Here is a 20327-nt window from a genome sequence, read left to right as displayed (position 1 = left end):
CAAATGAAATTATATTTGATATTTCTAACAATTTCTCTTTTTAAATTGGTATCCGTTTTTAATGAGTTTGTCATATATCTTTTTAAATACCAAACGAAATGATGTTTAATATGATATTATAGAATTCTATAATTAAGTTAATTTATTATTTTACTCATTGCTTATATATTGTATATTTGTATCACTTTATAATTTTTATTATTATTATTATTTTTTTTTTTTTTAGAGGGGAAACTTTCTTTATTATTATAATTTTATTCTAATAAATAGAAAAATTGTGTATTACAATATCATTAGTCATACTTCTATAGGTAAAGGTATAATAATAAATATAATAATCATAATCTATGTACTCGTAAAAATATATTTTAGTAATTCGTTTTACACCGGGATTGATCATATGACATACCCATGCCACCTACTTATATAAACGCTATAATGTAATACACATTATAAGTAGACTTTTTTCTGCGTATAAATATTTATTCCACAATAAATACATTCTCGATGACGGGGACGACGTCGAACAGCGGAAAGGGGAAGGGTTGTAAACGGAGGGTTGGATCAATAACAGCTGTTGTCACACACACAAGACATTTGAGCGAATATTGTATTTACGCGTGAAGTTAGGACGCATGTGTAATACGGTAAACGTACGCTTGGAGTAAACATTAAAAATGCCCATGGAATCAAGATATACAACAGTGTAGATCAGTAAAATAGATTAAACGAATGGTGTTGCGGGGTTAGCTTGTTGAAATCGGAAATCTACTCGGAACCACCGGGTACAGCTATATTATATTTATATTATGTATCTATTAAGTATTTGTATGTATGTGTTCGTCCAGTAATATCATTTATCACATATCACATTTGGAAAAATGTTTTATTGATAATGACTTTATATTTTATTTTAATGAACATATTTAGACACAGCTGCAGGTAGGTACATACAATACGTCTATACATATACTAGGTATATCAAGATTCTGTCTATGATTGTTTTACATATATATATATTATTATTCTTAAGGCTGTGAATTTGAAACAAAGCATAACTTTTTTAGTTTATTGTAAAATGTAGATTTTTGAACAGAAATTTTAAATGATTTAACATCTAATTAAATTTTGTATTTATTTTAACTTTTTAGTTTTTGATAACTTGTTATTTGCAGTTTTCCTTTTTAATTGCATTTTTAGGGATTTTAAACGCATGAAGGTTTTATAGTGTATCGAATTCACAGCTATGATCCAATTTTATTATTGTAATAATTAATGGTAATATATAACAGGCTAGACGGTTAAAACATGAACTCCATCGAAGGCTCTGAGACCAGCTACAACTTGCCGACTGGCAGTTGCTTAACAATGATCAGAAACTTAGTATCTCAATTCAACGACCTGTTCAGCGATTTCAATCGATACATCTCTCCAGCCTACCACCACGACCGATGCGAACGGTAATCCAAAAATCGCGATATAAATGATACCTATAACCTGTATGATTTATGAACTTTAGCTACTTATAAATTATAATACATATTTCCAGGGACGGATCCAGGGGGCCTAGGAGCCCAGCCCCCCTAGATATATTATTTCTCAAATTTTTTTATAATTCTACAGATCTACATTTTTAAATTATGAAAAAAGTAGCTATAAAATATTGTTGCCCTCCCCCTCCAGATTTTAGCTCTGGATCCGTGCCTGATGTATTCATATAATAATGTTTATAATATAAATGTACGTTTTACACTGCAAAAATGTAATAAACATATTATCATAAAAGTTATTATTATTGCTATTTACTATATACCTATTATGTTTACATTTTTAGATCAGTACATATGCGTTTGTATTCAATGAACAAACGGGAATTCGTAATGGTTTTCATCGTCCTGTTGACGGCCATGGGACTAGTGTTATTCATCGGTTTGACGGGTTAGACGCCTTATATTTATGTATAATTAAATATTTATTATAATAGCCCGAGTTTGGAACTCAATCTCTATCAATTGATATAAAATATTAAAATTTGTGTTTTATAATGATATATTATTTAATAAGTAGGTATAATACCTGTATTTTTTTATTCAAATTTAAATGTGTATTTTCCCTTTTCAAAAAAAAAAAAAAATTTACATAAATAATAATATAGTATCTGATTAAATTGTAGGTACGCAAAATGCTTAGTTTCATTTTCATAAACTAACAAATTAATACATATGTAGAAGTAAAATATACCTATAATTAAATGTTTTCGCACGTTCTCGGTAAAGCTAAATTTAAAATGTTATGTAGGTAAATTTAGCAGGTTAGTTTAGGGTTTCATGAACGAATCGATAAAATGGTAAAAAATTTTAAAATAGATACGAGATTATACATTTATACATGTTAATTATATTTGAATCCAAAGGAAGCACCAATGCACTTCTTGAATACTTAGTCAACGATATGTACAACGTATATTATTATAATCGACTACGTGTCCTACCTACCTACTATACAGACAAAGAACCCTGCAAAATCAGTGCAAATCAATGATAAATATATCTACTTACCTGTATTGTTTAAGAATCGTTATGGATTTTTATTGAAAAACAAAAATTCGTTACAGGACCTCCAATCACACTGACGAGTAAGATAAGCGGAGTCGAAGTATTGAAGCACACAAACGGATCGTTGCCACAGGGCCCATTCGTCATGAAAACTCCCAGTCTGTCGGTGTACAATCAACGATTATGGTTAATCGCAGTCGTGCTGACAGACAACAAAGACGGTACCTTATATCATACTATAGCACATATCTAAGAAATATTAAACAATATTTAGAAAAACTTGGGCAAACAGCGTAACATCCTACCGAGTGTTGACATACTGTATCTACAAGTTGTAAAAATGTATCGTATAATTATACAAGGGTTATTTTATTTTTTCCCGGCATACAGTGTGCATAAATTATTTATTTGGTCGTATACTGATATACTCGTATGTCTGAAGGGCAATAATAACCTTTCAAGTCCACTTAATATTTAAGGTCAACAAATTCTAACTAGATTTACATTGATAACTTCGTACAATATATACCTAGGTACCTACCTAGTTTAATTGTTGGTAGCTAATGGTAATTCTCTATAATATCTAGGTCTGCTCATTTTTTAAATGTATCTGTGTATTTTAAATATCAAATTTTATACATATGTTAGGTACTTACATTTTTTTATTATTGATTGACAAAACAATATGTACATACCTAATAGTTTTTAAAGATATTATTTTCAATTAGATACCTATGTATTTCCTTTAAGCCATGTGTTGGTGCTAGAGAGTAAGGGAGTTAGAGATTTAAAAAAAATTATAGATTGTAAATTATAAAAATAATAAACAAATATAATTAAATAACTAATATTATTTTAATGTACTAGAACATAATAAAAACAAAGTTACAGTATAAAATTAATCAACATAACATAAAATATATAATATGAATAAACAACTATGTAATATTAAAATATGAAAAATATTAATATATTATAATGTACCTAATACCTACCTATACAATGGGTAACAGTTAGGTTTTATAGGTTTATGGTAAATTTCACAATAAACATCCATTTATTACTCTGTTTTTTTTATTTTTGTTTTTATAGATAATATAATAATTTCTGTTTTATCTTTTATGTCAAAATTATTAATATATTTAACTATAAATTTAAGGTAATACAAAAAAATTAAATCTACTTCTATAACTTAAAACCTTTTTTGATTCCAATATGTTCAATGTATTTTATACATTACAAGATAAAAAAATTAATTTAATTATTCCAATTTATGTTTTAATTTTAACAGATGAGACTTATGATAAAAGTTTCAAAATCAGCATGACAATCAAGGGGATCACTCCACAGCATAAAACCACTGATATAGTAAAAGTATTTAAAAACAACAGGTGACAGAAATTATTAAAATAATATTTCTACATATATCAGTAAAATATAATACTAAATATTTTACAGGACAAGACACTTACTTTGTAAACAACAGATATGTAGCCAAGTGCCTATTGCTCATATTGGTTATATACACTATACTCATTATATGTTTGAGGTAGATTTTTATAATCTAGAGACTTTTCATCAAAAGTACCAAGTAAAAGAAGTCATGTTTTATGTAAGTAGTGTATATTTGTATAAGCTTTCAAATTATAATATTCTTGCATAGATAAAATTTAAATTGGTGATAAATAATATTAAATTATGATAAATTGTTGTGCAGTACAAATCGTATAACCCGGGCTACACCCAAATGGAAATATGGTTCAGACTAATTTATTTACTCAGCGCTTTTGGAGTGCTTGTAAGTATAGTGTTTTAATAATTACTTAATGAATATATTCTATAGAAAATTTTCTAACAAAATATGTAACTTGCTTATAGTGTTGCTTTGCAAATTCATTAAGGAAATTTCCAGTAGTAGATTGGTCATACGAACAAAAATGGACTGTTGTTTTATTGCCACTGTTAATATTATTTAATGGTAAATACAATTAAAAACAATTAAAATGCAATTTTATGAATACATCTAAATGTAGAATTTACAGTAATAATGTATGTTTTTAGATCCAATTTTTCCTTTGACGCTTCTCACAAGCAATCAATTAATTGGAATGTTAGATGGTGTCTTCCAAATAACATTTATCTGTGCAATTTTATTTTTTTGGCTTTGCATTTATCATGGACTACGCCAAGTATGGAATTTTATATTTTTACAAATTAGTAAATATATAATAATTGTTGAATTAATTTAATAGAATGAAAGAAAACCGATTACATTTTATCTACCAAAAGCAATTTTAGTAGGCCCATTTTGGATATGTGGTGTTATAATGGCCAAATATCGTCGAATGAATGAATTTGATGATCCAGCATTTAGTTATGAGATTGATTCTAGCGCGTACACTGTAAGGGATTAAACATAATTATTGAAGTTGGTAATGTACTAATTTATTTTATTTGTTATAGAATATCAAGACCTGTGTAGGCATTTTTGTAATCATATACATAGTATATTTAGTATGCCTGATTTTGAGAGCATACAGTGATTTGCGTTCAATGCCATATTTTGGTTAGTATTCAAACAATTTAGAAATTAATGTATAGTCAAGATAATTTAACATTATTATTTTTGTAGATGCTAGACTGAAATTTGTAACTATTTCAATGGTCATATCACTTGTAATATGTTCAACCATAACACATATGCAATATGGACTTGGATTGATTGAAGATTCATTTGCTGCTGACTTAAACACGGAGTATATGACGTCAGCATTATTTATGACCTTTTATGGTATATGTAATTTCTATGTGTTTACTTTGGCCGCTGTTTACTCCCCGACAAAAAAACCAGGATTTGGTAAGTTGTTATATTTTATTATTTCAATAAAATATATGCTAAAACTAATTGGTTTCTATTTGATAATTTTTAGAATCTTCAATAACAAAAGATAATCCTGCATTTTCAATGGTTAATGATTCTGAAGAAGATATACCATATGGTTCAGATGAAGAGAGCCACAAGCCACTAAACCCCCCAAATGATGACAGTGATTAATTGTTTTCATATAGTTTGTTTGTACATAAAATCTATTTGGTCTTAAATAAACTTTTTCATGTTCAATTTAATTAAAAAAGCAATTTTTCAAAATAATTATAATTTAAAATATTTGTTTAGAAAACTATGCTGTAATTTATTTATACTAATTAACCCCAAATTAAGAGGTAAACCAAAATAAATAAATATTTAACATACATATTTATTTTATTCCATATTAATTAAACAATATTTTTAAAATTATCAATTACCTATTAATGACTGATTAAAAAATAAGGATACTAAATACCATATTAGACCAGTTGTTGCGAAAACATTTTACTCATGATTTTCCCAAATACATTTATTTGAATGTAAGTAAAATAATATAGTTGGATTATTCAACCTTGAATGTAACATACTATTATTACTATTGGATAAAATGTATTATTATTAATTATTTTAATGTTCTCAATATCATCATACTATCTTTGATACAATGATACATAATATATATTATATAAAATCATTTATAGATTAAATTTTTTAATATAAATTTAATTTAAATACTTGGATTGTAAAATATTTCAGTTTGTTCTTAAATACTATGTACAACATATTTTATTCATTGATTTTGTACTTAAATTGTTATAAATAAAAATATATAATTCTTAATTTAATATTTGAACGTCTTTATAAAAGCATTAATAAATAAATATATGTACATACATTTTTTACTAATTTAAATAAAACAAAAAAAAAATAAAATACAAGTTATTTTATTTACTTAAAAATTAATAAGGGTATTTTGATTGACAATTTCTTTCAATGACTATAGTATGTCATCTCAGTAACTTATAACTCAAAATCATAAAATCAAATAATATTTTCCAGTTTTTTTCTTACGAAGTATTTGAGGTACATCAAATATGAATATCAAATTCATATTATTGGTGTAGTATATTTCATTTTTCTTCACAGTCTTCCGAAAAATTGAATTTATTTAACAGCCTTGAAATAAATATTATAAGTAGCATAAATACTAAATCTATTATGATTACAAGCAAAATAGCTAGGAAATCAGGTAAATTTTATATTTCTAATAAGAAAAGTCATACTTACATTAAAGTACTCTTATAGGACCCATTTTTATAACCATCTTTAAATCCATCTTTGTACCCATTATCAAATCCCATTTGAAACATCACATCAGATTCAGTTTGTGTAGAAGTAGCTCCCTCCCTAAATGCTGTCTATAAAATTAGGTTTGTTAGTGACTATTTTAATTTAAAAACATTATTATTTATTATTTAAGTACCTTTTCAATTGCAGAGATATTTTTTTTCCAATTTCTTCTCATTATTTCTTGTTCATCGTCACTACTAACATCTGCATTCTCAGACTGGCAAGTAGACATTTCAAGATGAATAAGAATATTAATTTTTGGTTACTTCTTTTAAAATTATCTGGAGAGGATTTCCTATTCAAATACTACAACATTTTCGTTCACGGACGAGAAATCTTTTATAGTTTTATAGTTAGTTTGTGCCCTGTTTATTTGTGTAATAGAGAAAAGATTTCATAAAGCCAATGGATTATGGATCACGACTAGTCAGACTATGGTCACTATTTAAAATAATATCACAGTACAAATCGAAATGGTGAATTTCTTTTTTCTATCAACTTTGGATTTCAGGATTATAATTTTTGACACTCGCATAGACTTATCATAATAGAATTACATATGTTTATGACCACGTAACCAATAGAAAAGAGATTAACCAAAATATAAATATTTGAATAGATAGTAGATAACGATAATGCTTATCATTTAATTATTTTCTTTTGTATATATTTTGTATTTATTTTTTATCGTCCAAGTATAATCGTGTAATATTCTGTATTATAATTCATAATATAATATAATATTATTATTATTAAAAGTCTGTTTAAAACAATTTTTTTTATTTAAATCATTAACATTTTTTATTTTGTCTTAATTAAAAGTATAAAAATTATATTAATATTACGTGGCAATTAGTTTAGAACTATGATTTTTAAATTTAAATGTCAGTAAAAATAATAACTCTTCACTATGTTTAAAAAATATGAAGACGTGGCTTTTAAAAAGCTAAAATGCTTTCATCGTTTTATTGAAAAAAATGTACGATCCAAATATATTAATAAAATTCATTCTATCGATTAATTAATACTGTTTTTAGACATAAGCCATGTCTACTAAAATGAGTCACACTCATATTGTGGTACTATGTTCTATTGCAAATTTCATAAATGCGGCTGATCGTGTTATTATGCCAATAGCAATAATACCAATGACTAATTATTTCAAATGGACAATGCATTGGCAAGGATGGATATTATCAGCGTTTGCTTTCGGCTATTTAAGTAGTCAAGTAACTAATTATACATATTATAAACCTTAAAAAATCAATGATAAATTATAAGTATTTATTACAAGCAATATCCTTTTTTTTTATTACTTATTTATTTAGGTTATTGGAGCTTGTGCTGCTAAGAAATTTGGTGGTAAATTAATTTTATTATTATCAGTTTTTTTATGGTCGATATCAACTGTTGCAACACCGTGGGTATCTCATAACACGTTTGCTTTGATTTTATGCAGAGTAATATCAGGATTTGGTGAAGGATTAGGTAAATCAATTTTAAATATGCTTATTTGTATACTAATACAAATTCTTGAATTTATTTTTAATCAAATTTAGGATTACCAACAATATTTCATATTTTTGCTAATAATATAGCAATCACTGATCGTTCAAGTGCATTTGGTTACTTAGTAGCCGCAGGTTCTATTGGCCAGACAGTTGCAACTGTGGTAAGTCTATTGCTTAATGTTAAATATATTTACTTATTTAAATTAATGTATTGAATATAAGTAAAATTATTTATGAATATTCAAATATTGTATATCATTGGTTATATTCAAATAATTAGGATAATGTATAAACTATTCATTTTTAGCACATTATCTCTGAATTAAAAAACCAAAATTGTACAATATTCATTAAAAAAGACAATATTTACCTTATCTTAGTGATGTGTACATTATCTTCTCAAAGCTATAGATAAAAAAATAATATTTAACAAATCATTTTTTTCTAATATATTTGGTAGATTTTTTATAATTAACTATAGATTAAATACAATATTTATTAAACATGTAATTAAAATAGTAGGTACCTACAATGAAATATAATGAAAAAATAAGCAAATAATATTAGCTAATAATTTAAATTTATTCATTTTAATAATAAATATTATGTTTATATGTTTGATAACTTGGTTTAATAAATTAAATTAAATTAAATTTTGGCTTGGTGTGGTGCGATTGTACACTCCACTGCGGAAACGCTCTGAGTGTACGTATCGTTGCTAGGTCCTGGATGGGTGACCACCCGGGATTTTAGTGACAAATCCTTGCCACACATACAAAAAAATAAACGTGTTTCAACTACTGTTCGTCCCCCCTACAAATGAATAAAACCATCCAATGGCCTTTGTTACCGCGGATTAATTAATAAAAAAGATAAATTAATGACAATTTTTATCTGAAATAATCTTTATGAAGTAACTTTCTGAAATAACTTTTTATCATAAATTTTTACTAATTATGTTTAAAATAATATAATTTCATGTGTGTTATCAATAATGAACGGATGTTTATGCATTTATCATATTTTTTTAATAACATCTGAATTAATGCGGAATAAGATAGAAATTTGTTTCATCACTCAAAGAATTCAAATTTAACAATTTTTTATTGTTCGATTTTCACTTGTTTGATCATATTTCTATGTTCATCATGCTTTTAGTGTATATTTGAGATTTTTGTATTATATTAATGGTATAGGCACAACTAATATTAATTGATCAAAATGTGCCGTGGCTGTAGGCCTATATGTAATATTCACGGCAACTGGGAAAAGTCGATTTTCGCTCGCATTGGTACTTAGTTTCTAATATATACCTATGTATATTATTTTCAGATTAACAAAAGAATTCAACAGCAGTTTGCAAACATCTTTTTTAATTTTAATAATAATAGATTTTATTATATTTTTGAAATGATTAATAATTTATTATTTTTAATTTTTAATAAATAAAAAATGTTATTGATGCATATTTTTAATAAATTCAAAGCATAAACAACCGCTCCTTAGTCATCAAAAACTATTATTTGCTATTGTTATTTTATAATAAATAATAACAAAGTATTTTATCTGCTCAGCAGTAAAAAATGTATTAACCTAACCTGGGTACTATAAAAAATAAATGTTTTGTAAATAATATTATTTTATTCAAAAGGTATGGGAAGTATTCATATTACCTTTTTTCATTCTATACTCACCAGTTGCTATATATAAGAATCTATAATAATATTAACTGTTACTTATATTTATTAATAAAAATAACTTTTTTTATCTAGATATGCCCACATTTAATGTGGCAAACTAGTTTTTATTTATTTGGTTCAATTGGTATGGTTTGGTCACTTATATGGATTTCATTATATTCCGAAAAAGATTGTGGAAAAAATGATGAGCTTCCATTAATTATTATTCCTCAAGTATGATATATACCTACACATTATCTTATAATATGCTCATAAATATACCCATATTATAGTGCAATAAAGTTAAAACGATGACCTATTTGGTATAATAAACTAGTTGTCCTATGTCCCTGGTCATCGCCTTTACTTGGTTGCACTATAGATATCAATATATCTTGTCTGTCTTTCACAGTTGAAACTTATTAAAAACAACTAATTTTGTTTCCTTCAATACCTACTATTGATATAGTGAAGACATACATTTTATAAAAACAGATTTTAATTTAATGCATACAAAGTATACATGATATCAAACAGATTTTTTTATATTAATTTCCATAAATTTGATTTAAAAATTTAAACATAAGTAATTAGTTATTGATCACACAAACTTTCAACACTAAATTCAAATCTGCTTTTATAATATTTATCGCTTCTACACATAGATAGTATTTATGGATGCAAAATGGGTAGTTTTTAATTTTTTTCCGTGTTGCAAATGTGAAAGCGAGACAACAAATATGTGTACCCAATCTCCTTAACAATACTATTTAACATTATTTTATATCATAATGCAATTAATATTTATATTTTATAATACATTTTACCCTTCATTTTACTATTGCATTAAAATAATAAAACCTATTATTTTTTATATAGTATTCTAGTATACACTGGAGGAAATTCTTTATATATTGGCCCTTATGGGCAATATATATAGCTCACTTTACAATGAATTGGTCCAACTACATTATAATGCATTGGCTACCTACTTATTTGCGTTATCTTGGTGCTAATTCACATAGTATTAGCTTAACAGCTGTTCCATATATATTCAACTCAGTGTTTGGTATTGGTAAGTTTTAATTGTTTAAAAACATACAAGATCAATGGAAATAAAATAAACTATAATTTTAAAGATTTCAATGTTAGTTAATAAATACTTCTTTTGAGTACTTGTGAGTTTTGAATAATAACCCACATTAGTTCATAGTATGAACTTCATAAAGTCACAAATTTACACATATAATTTGATTTATACATATTTTGACACCTATCAAACACTATTGTTAATAGTTAATAATTATTCAAATTTTTACAAGAAAATATTTTTCATAATATATGCTTATAGATTATGAACATAATGTACATTACATTTTTATGATGTTGAATCGTTTAGTCCATTTAACAATATCTTAAAGAATCGATATGCCAAAAAAAAAAAATGTGTGATTCTTGTAAATACTCAATTGTTAAAATTAATAATTTTAAAATATTCAATAGATAATCTTTTTTTTTTATTTATTACATTATTGAGATGCATATCTGAAAAATTGTATTATTCCTAATAATTTTGTTTCACATTTGTTGTTATATAGTTATTCAATTTTGGTTTTATACTATAAACCACGATTATCTCATTACTGGTTTAATCCAATTGTTCTAGAAAAAGTGAAATTGACTAGCGTTCAACAATTTACATTATTACGAATTAGTAATTAAACAGATTCGATACACCAAAAAATTCAAGAACCTAAATTTGTCCTATTTTTAAATCTTGAATTCTAGATAATTTTAAGTTTCATGTATAATATTATAATTTCTTAATTAAATTTGTAAATATTATCTTAAATTTAGTTGCAGGAAATTATGCAGATAAACTAATTGATCGTAGATGGTCAGTATTAACTGTTCGACGACTTATGACTACTATAGGTTTAGTGGGACCAGCAATATTTCTAATTCTATTTTGTACAGTAAATAGCTTAGCAGCAGCCATAATGTAAGGCATACTTATTATTTATACATATTTTATATTAAATGATTGCTTAAAAATTTTATTATTTTATGTGATAGATTTATTTCTATATCGATGGGACTATGTGCCTGTAATTCAGCTGGGCATTTAAGTAATCATTCTGAAGTAGCTCCAAATCATGCTGGCATTACGTTCTCAGTATCCAATACACTGGTAAATATAATTAATAAATTGTATTTATAAATACAGTGGTGCCAATGTTAGCCTTAAATGATGTTACATAATAATAAAATCCGAAATAGGATGGGCAAGTGGGTATCGCTCTGTGGTATAGTAAAGATGGAGAGTAGGTCACTATAACGGATGTGTAAAATTTGAATGCAATGACAGGATCATTGTATATGAAAAACGATTCTGAATGGAGATGATTTGTTAGTCTAGGGTAATTAGTAGGATAAATTATATTATTATCTATATTTAAATTGTAATATATCGTTATTTTAAACGATTTTGTATACAATTAAATTTCATATGTTCATAAATTTTTTCTATATTGACGCTGGAGTATTTTTTACAGTTATTTGAAAAAAATGTTATAGAAACCTTGTATTGGGTTTTTTTAACCTTAGATGTAAATCACAAAAATTTTATTAAATTTTCAACTTCAACATTTCTTGCAAATTTTTGCGATTTTGACATATTTTGTAAACATTCGAACTTTAAATGCTTTTAAACAAAAACGTTTTTTTATTTTTTTTTTTACTATGATAAGTTCAACTTATAACAGTAATGCCCAACCTTTTTTATTTGGCGTGCCACTTTGGTAAACAATCATCTTTTGACCCCTTTTAATGCCAACTAGATTCATTTTCCTTTTCAAAGAGGGGCTGAAGTTAAAAATCAAAGTATTATTACTACTCTAAAACATAATGGCAGGCACAAAAATAAAAAAAGCATTTTACATCATTGTAAAATAAAAATTACTCCATTTAGAATCTAATAGAAGGAACCAATAAACAGTGAATTTGTTACACTAAAATACAGAACATATTTCATGTACTTATATTCAAATATCTATAACTTGTATACCTATTATCCTACAGATTTCTGAAATTTATATCGTCCCCATAATACCACCCACTTAAAATATATATTGTATCTCACAATACTTATACATAGTGATCGGCGCTACTTAATAAATTATTAATTTTATGATTTAACACCCTCTTAAAAGAGACTCATATTTATTAGTTAATTTTTTAATATTTATCATTAACTTTTGAATATAGTTGTTTTTAAATTAATGTAAAATAAAACAAATCAAATCTTTGCATTTAGATGTATTTCAAAATCAATTTATTTAACTTGATTATTTTGAAAATATCTTAGGCTACCATACCAGGAATACTCTCTGGTCCTCTGACAGCAGAACTTGTGACTGCATCTCACGGCCGTTGGTTTCCAGTTTTCATTTTGGCGGCTGCTTTAAATTTTACTGGCTCAATTATTTATTGTAGTCAAAGTTCAACATCTCAAGTATTGTAATTAACAAATTTGTAAAAAAAAAAAATTTATACAGAGTAATTATTTTTGTTAATTCGTTTTAGAGTTACCAATCAAATAAACTATATTTATTGTTTACATATTATTATTAATATTATTTAAGATTATAAATGTTTATTTTTATTAATATAATGTTGTGATTACATTACAAATATTAATTATTACTAAACCTGTTTTTCATGATACATGATAGTAGTGGTAAACCTACGGCATGCATGTCAAGGGTGGCATATTGGTTAAATTTCAATGACACGCATAAAGATTGAAATTATTAAAAATTATTCTATTTATATAATTTTGATAATAAGAAATTCAAAGAAACAAATTATTAACATTTTAAAAATTATAATTACAAAAAAAATGTATACCTACTTAATAATATAATAAATCTGTCACTTTATTCTTATCCTTAAAAAATATAATTTCCTTTGGGTACGTGAAACATTTTTAAAACCTTAATTAGAAAAATTTGACAATTGACCCAAAAAGGTTTGACATCCCTGATAAATTACATAGAAACTAAAATGGTGACATAATAGTCCCATCAATAAATATAACTTTGTTTTTGGTAGTATACCAATATGGAAGTAAATGATAGGGCTCTCTATCATCAAAATGTCTGTGAATATTATTAAATATTAAGTGTTTTATATACATTGATATTCTATGTTTTTTTGTATTATTATATTATCTGCTGTTTTTTCTTTAAAAATCTTTGGATTCAAATGCATAACATGGCTATAAACCTTTAATGTATTCAACTTATTAGTAAAATATTGAAAATCAGAAAAAAAAGCAAAAATTGCCAAACAAACCACCCCATTCGGTTGTGTTGTTATTAAATTGTCAATTTTGCGTTGTAAAAACCATTGTAAGTCAAAGAAGAAGAAATAAAAAGAAGAAAAAGTTGGTATTGAATTTCCTTAACATATTTTTAATAAAAAACAAATTAATACATCCTCAAAACCATAAATATTTAAGATTTCCTAAGTTATTATTAAAATTATAGTGGTTACTAAGGGAACAAACAAATAGCATACATAGTATAGTAGTACCTATCTATAAATCATTGTTTCTTTATTGTAGATTTGTGTAAGTGTTTGACTAATTTTACTAAAAAATGAATGTTTATCATTAAAAATTTTAATTTTTCAGTTTATTTTTTAAAGAATTAATATGGTCTTTAAGGTAAATATAATATGAAGGAAGCTCCCAAAAACATGTTTACACTAATGTCTATACATGGATAAATAGATAAATCGGTACACTTTGACCTGTAAACAAATATTCTTAACCATATTTTACTACTGTTAAAAAATTTATGAGTGATTAATTACTTGTTAAATTTAATTTACATTTACATGTATTAAAATTCTAACAAGAATATTTTTCGAAACATACTATATTTTTAACGTAGTAAGTACTACATATTTAACAGTTATTACTTATTTATTTAACTTACCTTCTATGAGTCACTTAAAATAAAATTTTTTTTTTTATATAATTTTCATAGGTATACAGGTAGTATTAATATTATGATACCATGATACATAAGTGTATTTTTGAACAAACTAGTGGCTACAATTCAGGAATATTATAAATTATTAATTCTATAAAATCAATATCAGACTAAAAATGTGATTGATTCCTACGATTGATATTAAAATTATGTATCTATATTTTTGAAACCTATATAATATATATACATGATTTCCCCTTTAAATTGAGTGTTCAATTAATATCTGTTTTTAAAAATTTTGACAAGGTTTGTCTGTTTTCATCCGCTACTAGGTACATCACTTTTGAGTTTAATCAAAAAAGTAGATATATTTTTGCTCGTGTTGATTAGATGCAATTTAATTGATAAATTAATTTATTAATTTCATCTGCCGATGTCCATAATATGATAAAATATTTTCTAGTTAAATTTGAAGTTGTTGAATGTTGATCGTCGATCTGTTGATTTAGAATGGAACAAGCCAGAAGATGTTCTAAAGCCCCTGTTCAAATTGCTTATGAATGATAACAATCAAAATTCTATGGTTATATATAGGTACAAATTATTATTTAACTATAAAAACCTAGTATCTAATTGGTATTGATATAAATGTTATTTAGAGGATTTCATAATTATTTCTGTGTTAAAAATTTATCTGGTGGCCATCATTACAAATTTAAGCTGCAGATGGAGTCACAAAATCCAAGTTCAGAGAATTCAATATTTGAGATAGCTACAGTCAGTTGTACTACAAAAAGTAGAGTATAATTTAATTTTGGTTTTATAATTATATTTAAAGACACTGATGTTGATGTAGGCTTTCTTCTCGCAAAGACAATAGTAGTTATCTATAAATTATAATTAAATCAAATATTCAAATTCATAACTTATTTCAAATTCAAGATGTAAGTATTATTACATAAGGCCAGTACTAAATCTTTCCAAAAATTAAATATGTGCTATAAATATAAATTCCATGTATTATAATCATGTTATTTAGATGATTGTCCAAGTATCACTGCATTTCATCATAGTGCCTATCAAAATTTACCATTGCTCTTTCAGGAGTTCTTAGATACAAGAGCTCATGATATAAACATATACAACGAGTTGGGTGAATGTGGTTTGTCCAAAGCATGTGCAGCTGGCCATAACGATATGGTACTTACTCTGTTACAACATGGAGCAGATGTGAATTTACCAAATTTGTACACTAAAATTACGCCAGTTGATGACCGCTGCTTACCATGGTCATAGCGATATAATAAGAATATTAGCTCGCAATGATGCCGACTCTAGTTTAAGAGATATGTGTGTATGACATATATTAATGAAAATACTTTCTTTCTTTTTTTTTTTTGTTAAATTATCTTTTATATTATATTTACTTATAATTAGAAATTTAAAAACAGCACTTCATTATGCAGTAGATGGATCTCATAATGATGCAGTTAAGATGCTTCTGGAAGGAAATTGGGGTGATGTAAATTCAGTAGACTCTAAAGGTTGGACTCCATTAATGAGAGCAGGCAAGTATACTAAGTATAAAAATAATAATTGAAAGTCGAAGTTATTTTAAGCCGATTGTCCATATTACTTGTTACATTTAGTATAAATAAATGTATTTTTGTTTTTTAGTATTGATGTTTGCCAATTTGGATGTGATCAAAACCCTAATTTCATATGGTTCAGATTTAAGTATTAAAGATAAAAATAATCAAGATATTTGGCAGTTGGCTCATTTATCAAATAATTGGAAAGCCTTAGAAATATTACCAGATTAAATTATGAGGTTTTCTCACGTTTTATTGTAAGAATGAAAAAATATGTTACTTTTACTTAATAATTTTTAACATCCAATGTAAATAATTTAAAGAAAAACTTATTAGTAAACATACAATAATAGTGTATAATATAATAAATTAAATTACCAAATTTTAAAAATTAATTTATTTTACACATTATTTTAATACTTCCAAGTTATTGTTTAATTAAAAGTATCTTAATATACATATTACAGAAGTCGCTTAAAATAATGAAAGAAAATGTAATTATTTATATATATATATAAGAAAAAAATATATTCAGCATAATTTTACAATTGAATAAAGAAATATAAAATTTAATTAAATGTGGAAAAAATCTTGAAGCATAGTAGCTCTTCTTTTCTCAGCAATATCCATCTGATTTTCTAAATCACCTCTGTCAGTAGTTTCTGCTCTTTCTATCTTCCATGATAAATTTTCAATTTCAGCTTCCAATTTAGCTTGTTGATATTCAAATAATTCTTTTTTTGGTCCATTATCCATGTAATATGCGTATGGATAAGTATACTGAAGAGTATACCGACATTTGGCTAGTAGAGCAGCAGAATCTAATAAATACTGCCAGTCAATCCATGTACCTTTACTTGTCATAACTTTACTATTTATTCTTTCTTTGATTTTATCAAGCGTTTGTTTTTCCAATTGCAAACTTTTAGAATGGTTTTCCCAACGCTCATAGTAATGGAGATATTTTTTCAATGCTTCACGAGCTCTAGCAGATTCTGAACCATTCTGAGGATTTTCTCTATACTTAGAACAATCATAATATTCAGTGCCGTGTGCTTTCCAATCTCCCATACACATCCAGCAAAAATCAAATTTACAACTTAAACACTGCATATGATTGCAGCCACCATTTTTTTCAATAAAAATATTACATTTAGGACAGTCTTTAGTGTTAGCTGCAATGTAATTTGATGTTTCACTATCATCGGCACATTTAGTAATCCATTTTTTAATGGTGGCACAATCTGTTGGGGCATGATAGTCATTTCCGCATTTGAAACAAAAAGAAGTTTCACACTGAGTACATATAGCTTTTTTAGCTAAAGACTCTTTAGATTTGATGACTGCAGTGCAGTTAGCTCCTGGACAAAAGCGTAACAATGGATGAGATTTAATATACTCACGGAATGCAAAATGTTGGTATTTTTTCCTTAAAATTGGTTTATTAACTGTTGATAAAACTATTTCTTCTGGTACTAGTAATTCACAGTTTAATGCCATACAAGAAAGTTCTGTACTTACGCCTTGTTTTATTTTATTTTCAAAATGACAACGCCAACAGTTATCACAATAACAATGTCCACAAGCTAAACTAGTAATTCCTAATTCTTCAGCTACTGGCCCCACACAAACTGGGCATATAAATTTATCTCTTTTTGTTTTAACTGATACTGGCTGTAATGTTTTCATTCTAGATGCGACAAAAAGCTTATCGGCATCTTCATTATACTTCCATAATACTTCTTGAACAGCCCATTTGTTTTCATAAAGTAAAACTTTTGACATTGATGGTGTTACATGTATACTAGTACATAATTGTTCAACAAGTTCGTTCAAAAACTTTTCAACCTCGTCAACTGAAAGGCATTGAACAGGAAAATATTCAGCATCAGGATTGTGTGGTGGACTCATTACATCACGATCGGCATTGTAATAATCTTCATAGTCATCCTGATCTGAGTATTCCATATCCTCATCATCATATTCAGACATGGTTTCCTCTAAAAATGGTTGTACCAAATATTTATACCACTTAATACCTATAAAACAATGAAAATCAAATCCATGATATAATAATAGGAAACTATTAAATATTAATTTGATCAGCTATTAAATACCTAATTAACATTAATTAAATATGATAATTTTCATTTTAATTAATGTTATTGTTGAGATAAAATATTAATGGTTTAAAATAATTCTTCAAATGTATAATAGTGATCCTACTCTAAATAATTTATCTGAAACATTTAAATTGAGAAATCCTTTTAAAATGCAATTGAATGCAATGGCTATATTTTTTTAATTCTCTTAAAAAAAAATGTATATATCTATACAATTTTGTAATATATAATCGTATATAATATAAATTATCATTATTTTCTATTGACTACTGAATAGTACAATATCATGGTAACAAATTATAATTTATAATACTTACAATGATTTTGGCATATATAATTAAGTAATTATATGACGTTTGAACAATGATGCATAGAATGGCCAAGATTAAAAGTAGAACAATAATCAGAATTGTAAATGCATAATTTTAATTTGTACCTGAAACCTGATGATGTTCTCAAATACACAACGTTTCATAATAATGAATTATTAATATAAATTGTAACAAAATAAAAACAAAGTTTGGGAGACTATTGAGTTTTAACTTTCAACATCCAATTCTATTGTATACTTGTACATCGTAGTGTGTACAATTACTAAACACAATAAGTGATAAGATGAACTTCAGGGTTTAATAAAATAAAACATAACAAAAAATAACCTATATATATATATATAGGTCATTCATCAGCGCTGAATATGATAAGAGCATTGAGTCAACTTTTTTTTTATTCTCCATGATAATATCTGAAACATGATTAAGGTTTAATATATTATATAAATATATTTATCCTATTATCCTTAAACCTTGTAGGTGACTGGAGTGTACTCATGACAAAATAGTCAAAATAGTCATCAAAATAATCTATTTTGTCACGAGTATACCTATCTATACAATTAAGCCATTTTAAAATTGTAATCTTTTTGTAGATTTTCAAATTAACATAACTTGCTTCAGTATCAATAAAACACTCCACAATGCTCTAGATAATAATCTTACCTTAAAATTGTATACTAATTGTATGTACATTATTGATAAATTTATTTCAATTTTAAAAATAAAAGCGTGAAATATTTACTGAACGCAAAATTTGATATGTTACACATGTGTAAGGTCCCTTATAGACCCACCCGCAACATAGATAAACATTTTCGCTTACAAGTTACAATTATGATTTGAGTAGTCTTAGTCAAATAGAGTTAAATCACTTATTACAAAAATTGTAGAGTATAATATTTATGAGGGAATGATATCGGTTATATATTTTATTGTTATTTGATTTTATATTTTTATATTACTTTCAAAAAAAAAAAAAAAAATGTAAATTTTCAATAATGTTTAAATTGTTAAAACAATTTAATTGTTGTAATGTTTAATATTTAGACAAATCGATATTTTATACCCTCCAAAATATTATTTTCTATCGTTTTTGTAATGAATCAATGGGTGATTTTACTCTAAGATTAGGTAGGTACTAGAAAAAAAAATTGATTCTGCATAAATGCATTTTGTCTGTTGCACATGGGCCAGAGAGACAATAAACATGTTTACACTGCAGTGTACTGACATCCTCTGATATCCTCTTGAGAATTTATCGGAGATCAACAAAGTAAAACAATAAAATAAAAATTATAATATTAGGTATTTTC

The 20327-nt window shown here is 25.8% G+C and overlaps 4 protein-coding genes across 8 annotated transcripts; 3 read left to right on the top strand and 1 right to left on the bottom strand.

The window, feature by feature from the left end:
* The first annotated feature begins 627 nt into the window (after positions 1-627).
* LOC113553200 (transmembrane protein 181) lies at positions 628-5727 on the top strand. Of its 4 annotated transcripts, none has more exons than XM_026956399.1 (13): positions 628-785; positions 1293-1460; positions 1835-1938; positions 2615-2776; positions 3847-3946; positions 4014-4167; positions 4273-4353; positions 4434-4533; positions 4617-4744; positions 4808-4957; positions 5019-5121; positions 5188-5412; positions 5486-5727. In XM_026956399.1, the coding sequence occupies exons 2-13, from the start codon at positions 1309-1311 to the stop codon at positions 5608-5610; spliced, it is 1584 nt and encodes a 527-aa protein (XP_026812200.1). In that variant the 5' UTR covers positions 628-785; positions 1293-1308; the 3' UTR covers positions 5611-5727. The 4 variants fall into 4 exon arrangements, with proteins under 4 accessions (XP_026812200.1, XP_026812201.1, XP_026812204.1 ...); XM_026956400.1 differs by lacking the exon at positions 628-785 and adding an exon at positions 798-942; XM_026956403.1 differs by lacking the exon at positions 628-785 and adding an exon at positions 802-946.
* Positions 5728-7581: 1854 nt separating this feature from the next.
* Positions 7582-13574, top strand: LOC113553274 (probable anion transporter 4, chloroplastic). The gene is made up of 9 exons (XM_026956517.1): positions 7582-7753; positions 7812-8003; positions 8103-8262; positions 8334-8446; positions 10058-10198; positions 10844-11039; positions 11822-11966; positions 12041-12155; positions 13332-13574. Exons 2-9 carry the CDS (start codon positions 7821-7823, stop codon positions 13485-13487), a joined length of 1209 nt encoding a protein of 402 aa, XP_026812318.1. The 5' UTR covers positions 7582-7753; positions 7812-7820; the 3' UTR covers positions 13488-13574.
* Positions 13575-14631: 1057 nt separating this feature from the next.
* LOC113554414 (fibronectin type 3 and ankyrin repeat domains protein 1-like) lies at positions 14632-16806 on the top strand. Its single transcript, XM_026958243.1, is given in 7 exon segments — positions 14632-14693; positions 15428-15558; positions 15624-15760; positions 16004-16230; positions 16232-16314; positions 16402-16532; positions 16642-16806. Coding segments are annotated over 7 exon segments (867 nt in total). The 5' UTR covers positions 14632-14681; the 3' UTR covers positions 16788-16806.
* Positions 16807-17026: 220 nt separating this feature from the next.
* Positions 17027-19272, bottom strand: LOC113552777 (potential E3 ubiquitin-protein ligase ariadne-2). Of its 2 annotated transcripts, none has more exons than XM_026955700.1 (2): positions 18997-19272; positions 17027-18595 (listed from the first exon to the last, which is right to left on the bottom strand). In XM_026955700.1, the coding sequence occupies exon 2, from the start codon at positions 18546-18548 to the stop codon at positions 17130-17132; it is 1419 nt and encodes a 472-aa protein (XP_026811501.1). In that variant the 5' UTR covers positions 18549-18595; positions 18997-19272; the 3' UTR covers positions 17027-17129. The 2 variants fall into 2 exon arrangements, with proteins under 2 accessions (XP_026811501.1, XP_026811502.1); XM_026955701.1 differs by having other exon boundaries at positions 19116-19272.
* Between the last annotated feature and the right edge of the window lie 1055 nt (positions 19273-20327).

Source organism: Rhopalosiphum maidis, chromosome 2 (genome assembly GCF_003676215.2).
Source record: "Rhopalosiphum maidis isolate BTI-1 chromosome 2, ASM367621v3, whole genome shotgun sequence".
NCBI classification, from domain to species: domain Eukaryota; kingdom Metazoa; phylum Arthropoda; class Insecta; order Hemiptera; family Aphididae; genus Rhopalosiphum; species Rhopalosiphum maidis.
Note: the sequence above shows the minus strand (reverse complement) of the source record. Positions and strands in the feature narration are given on the sequence as shown.

Coding starts and splice junctions, on each gene's coding strand:
- LOC113553274 (XM_026956517.1), top strand. CDS start 7,821: ATGTCTACTAAAATGAGTCACACTCATATTGTGGTACTATGTTCTATT. Junction 8,004..8,102: donor TCGGCTATTTAAGTAGTCAA/GTAACTAATTAT, acceptor TTATTTATTTAG/GTTATTGGAGCTTGTGCTGC. Junction 8,447..10,057: donor GCCAGACAGTTGCAACTGTG/GTAAGTCTATTG, acceptor TTTTTTATCTAG/ATATGCCCACATTTAATGTG.
- LOC113552777 (XM_026955700.1), bottom strand. CDS start 18,548: ATGTCTGAATATGATGATGAGGATATGGAATACTCAGATCAGGATGAC.
- LOC113553200 (XM_026956399.1), top strand. CDS start 1,309: ATGAACTCCATCGAAGGCTCTGAGACCAGCTACAACTTGCCGACTGGC. Junction 1,939..2,614: donor GTTATTCATCGGTTTGACGG/GTTAGACGCCTT, acceptor AATTCGTTACAG/GACCTCCAATCACACTGACG. Junction 4,534..4,616: donor ACTGTTAATATTATTTAATG/GTAAATACAATT, acceptor GTATGTTTTTAG/ATCCAATTTTTCCTTTGACG.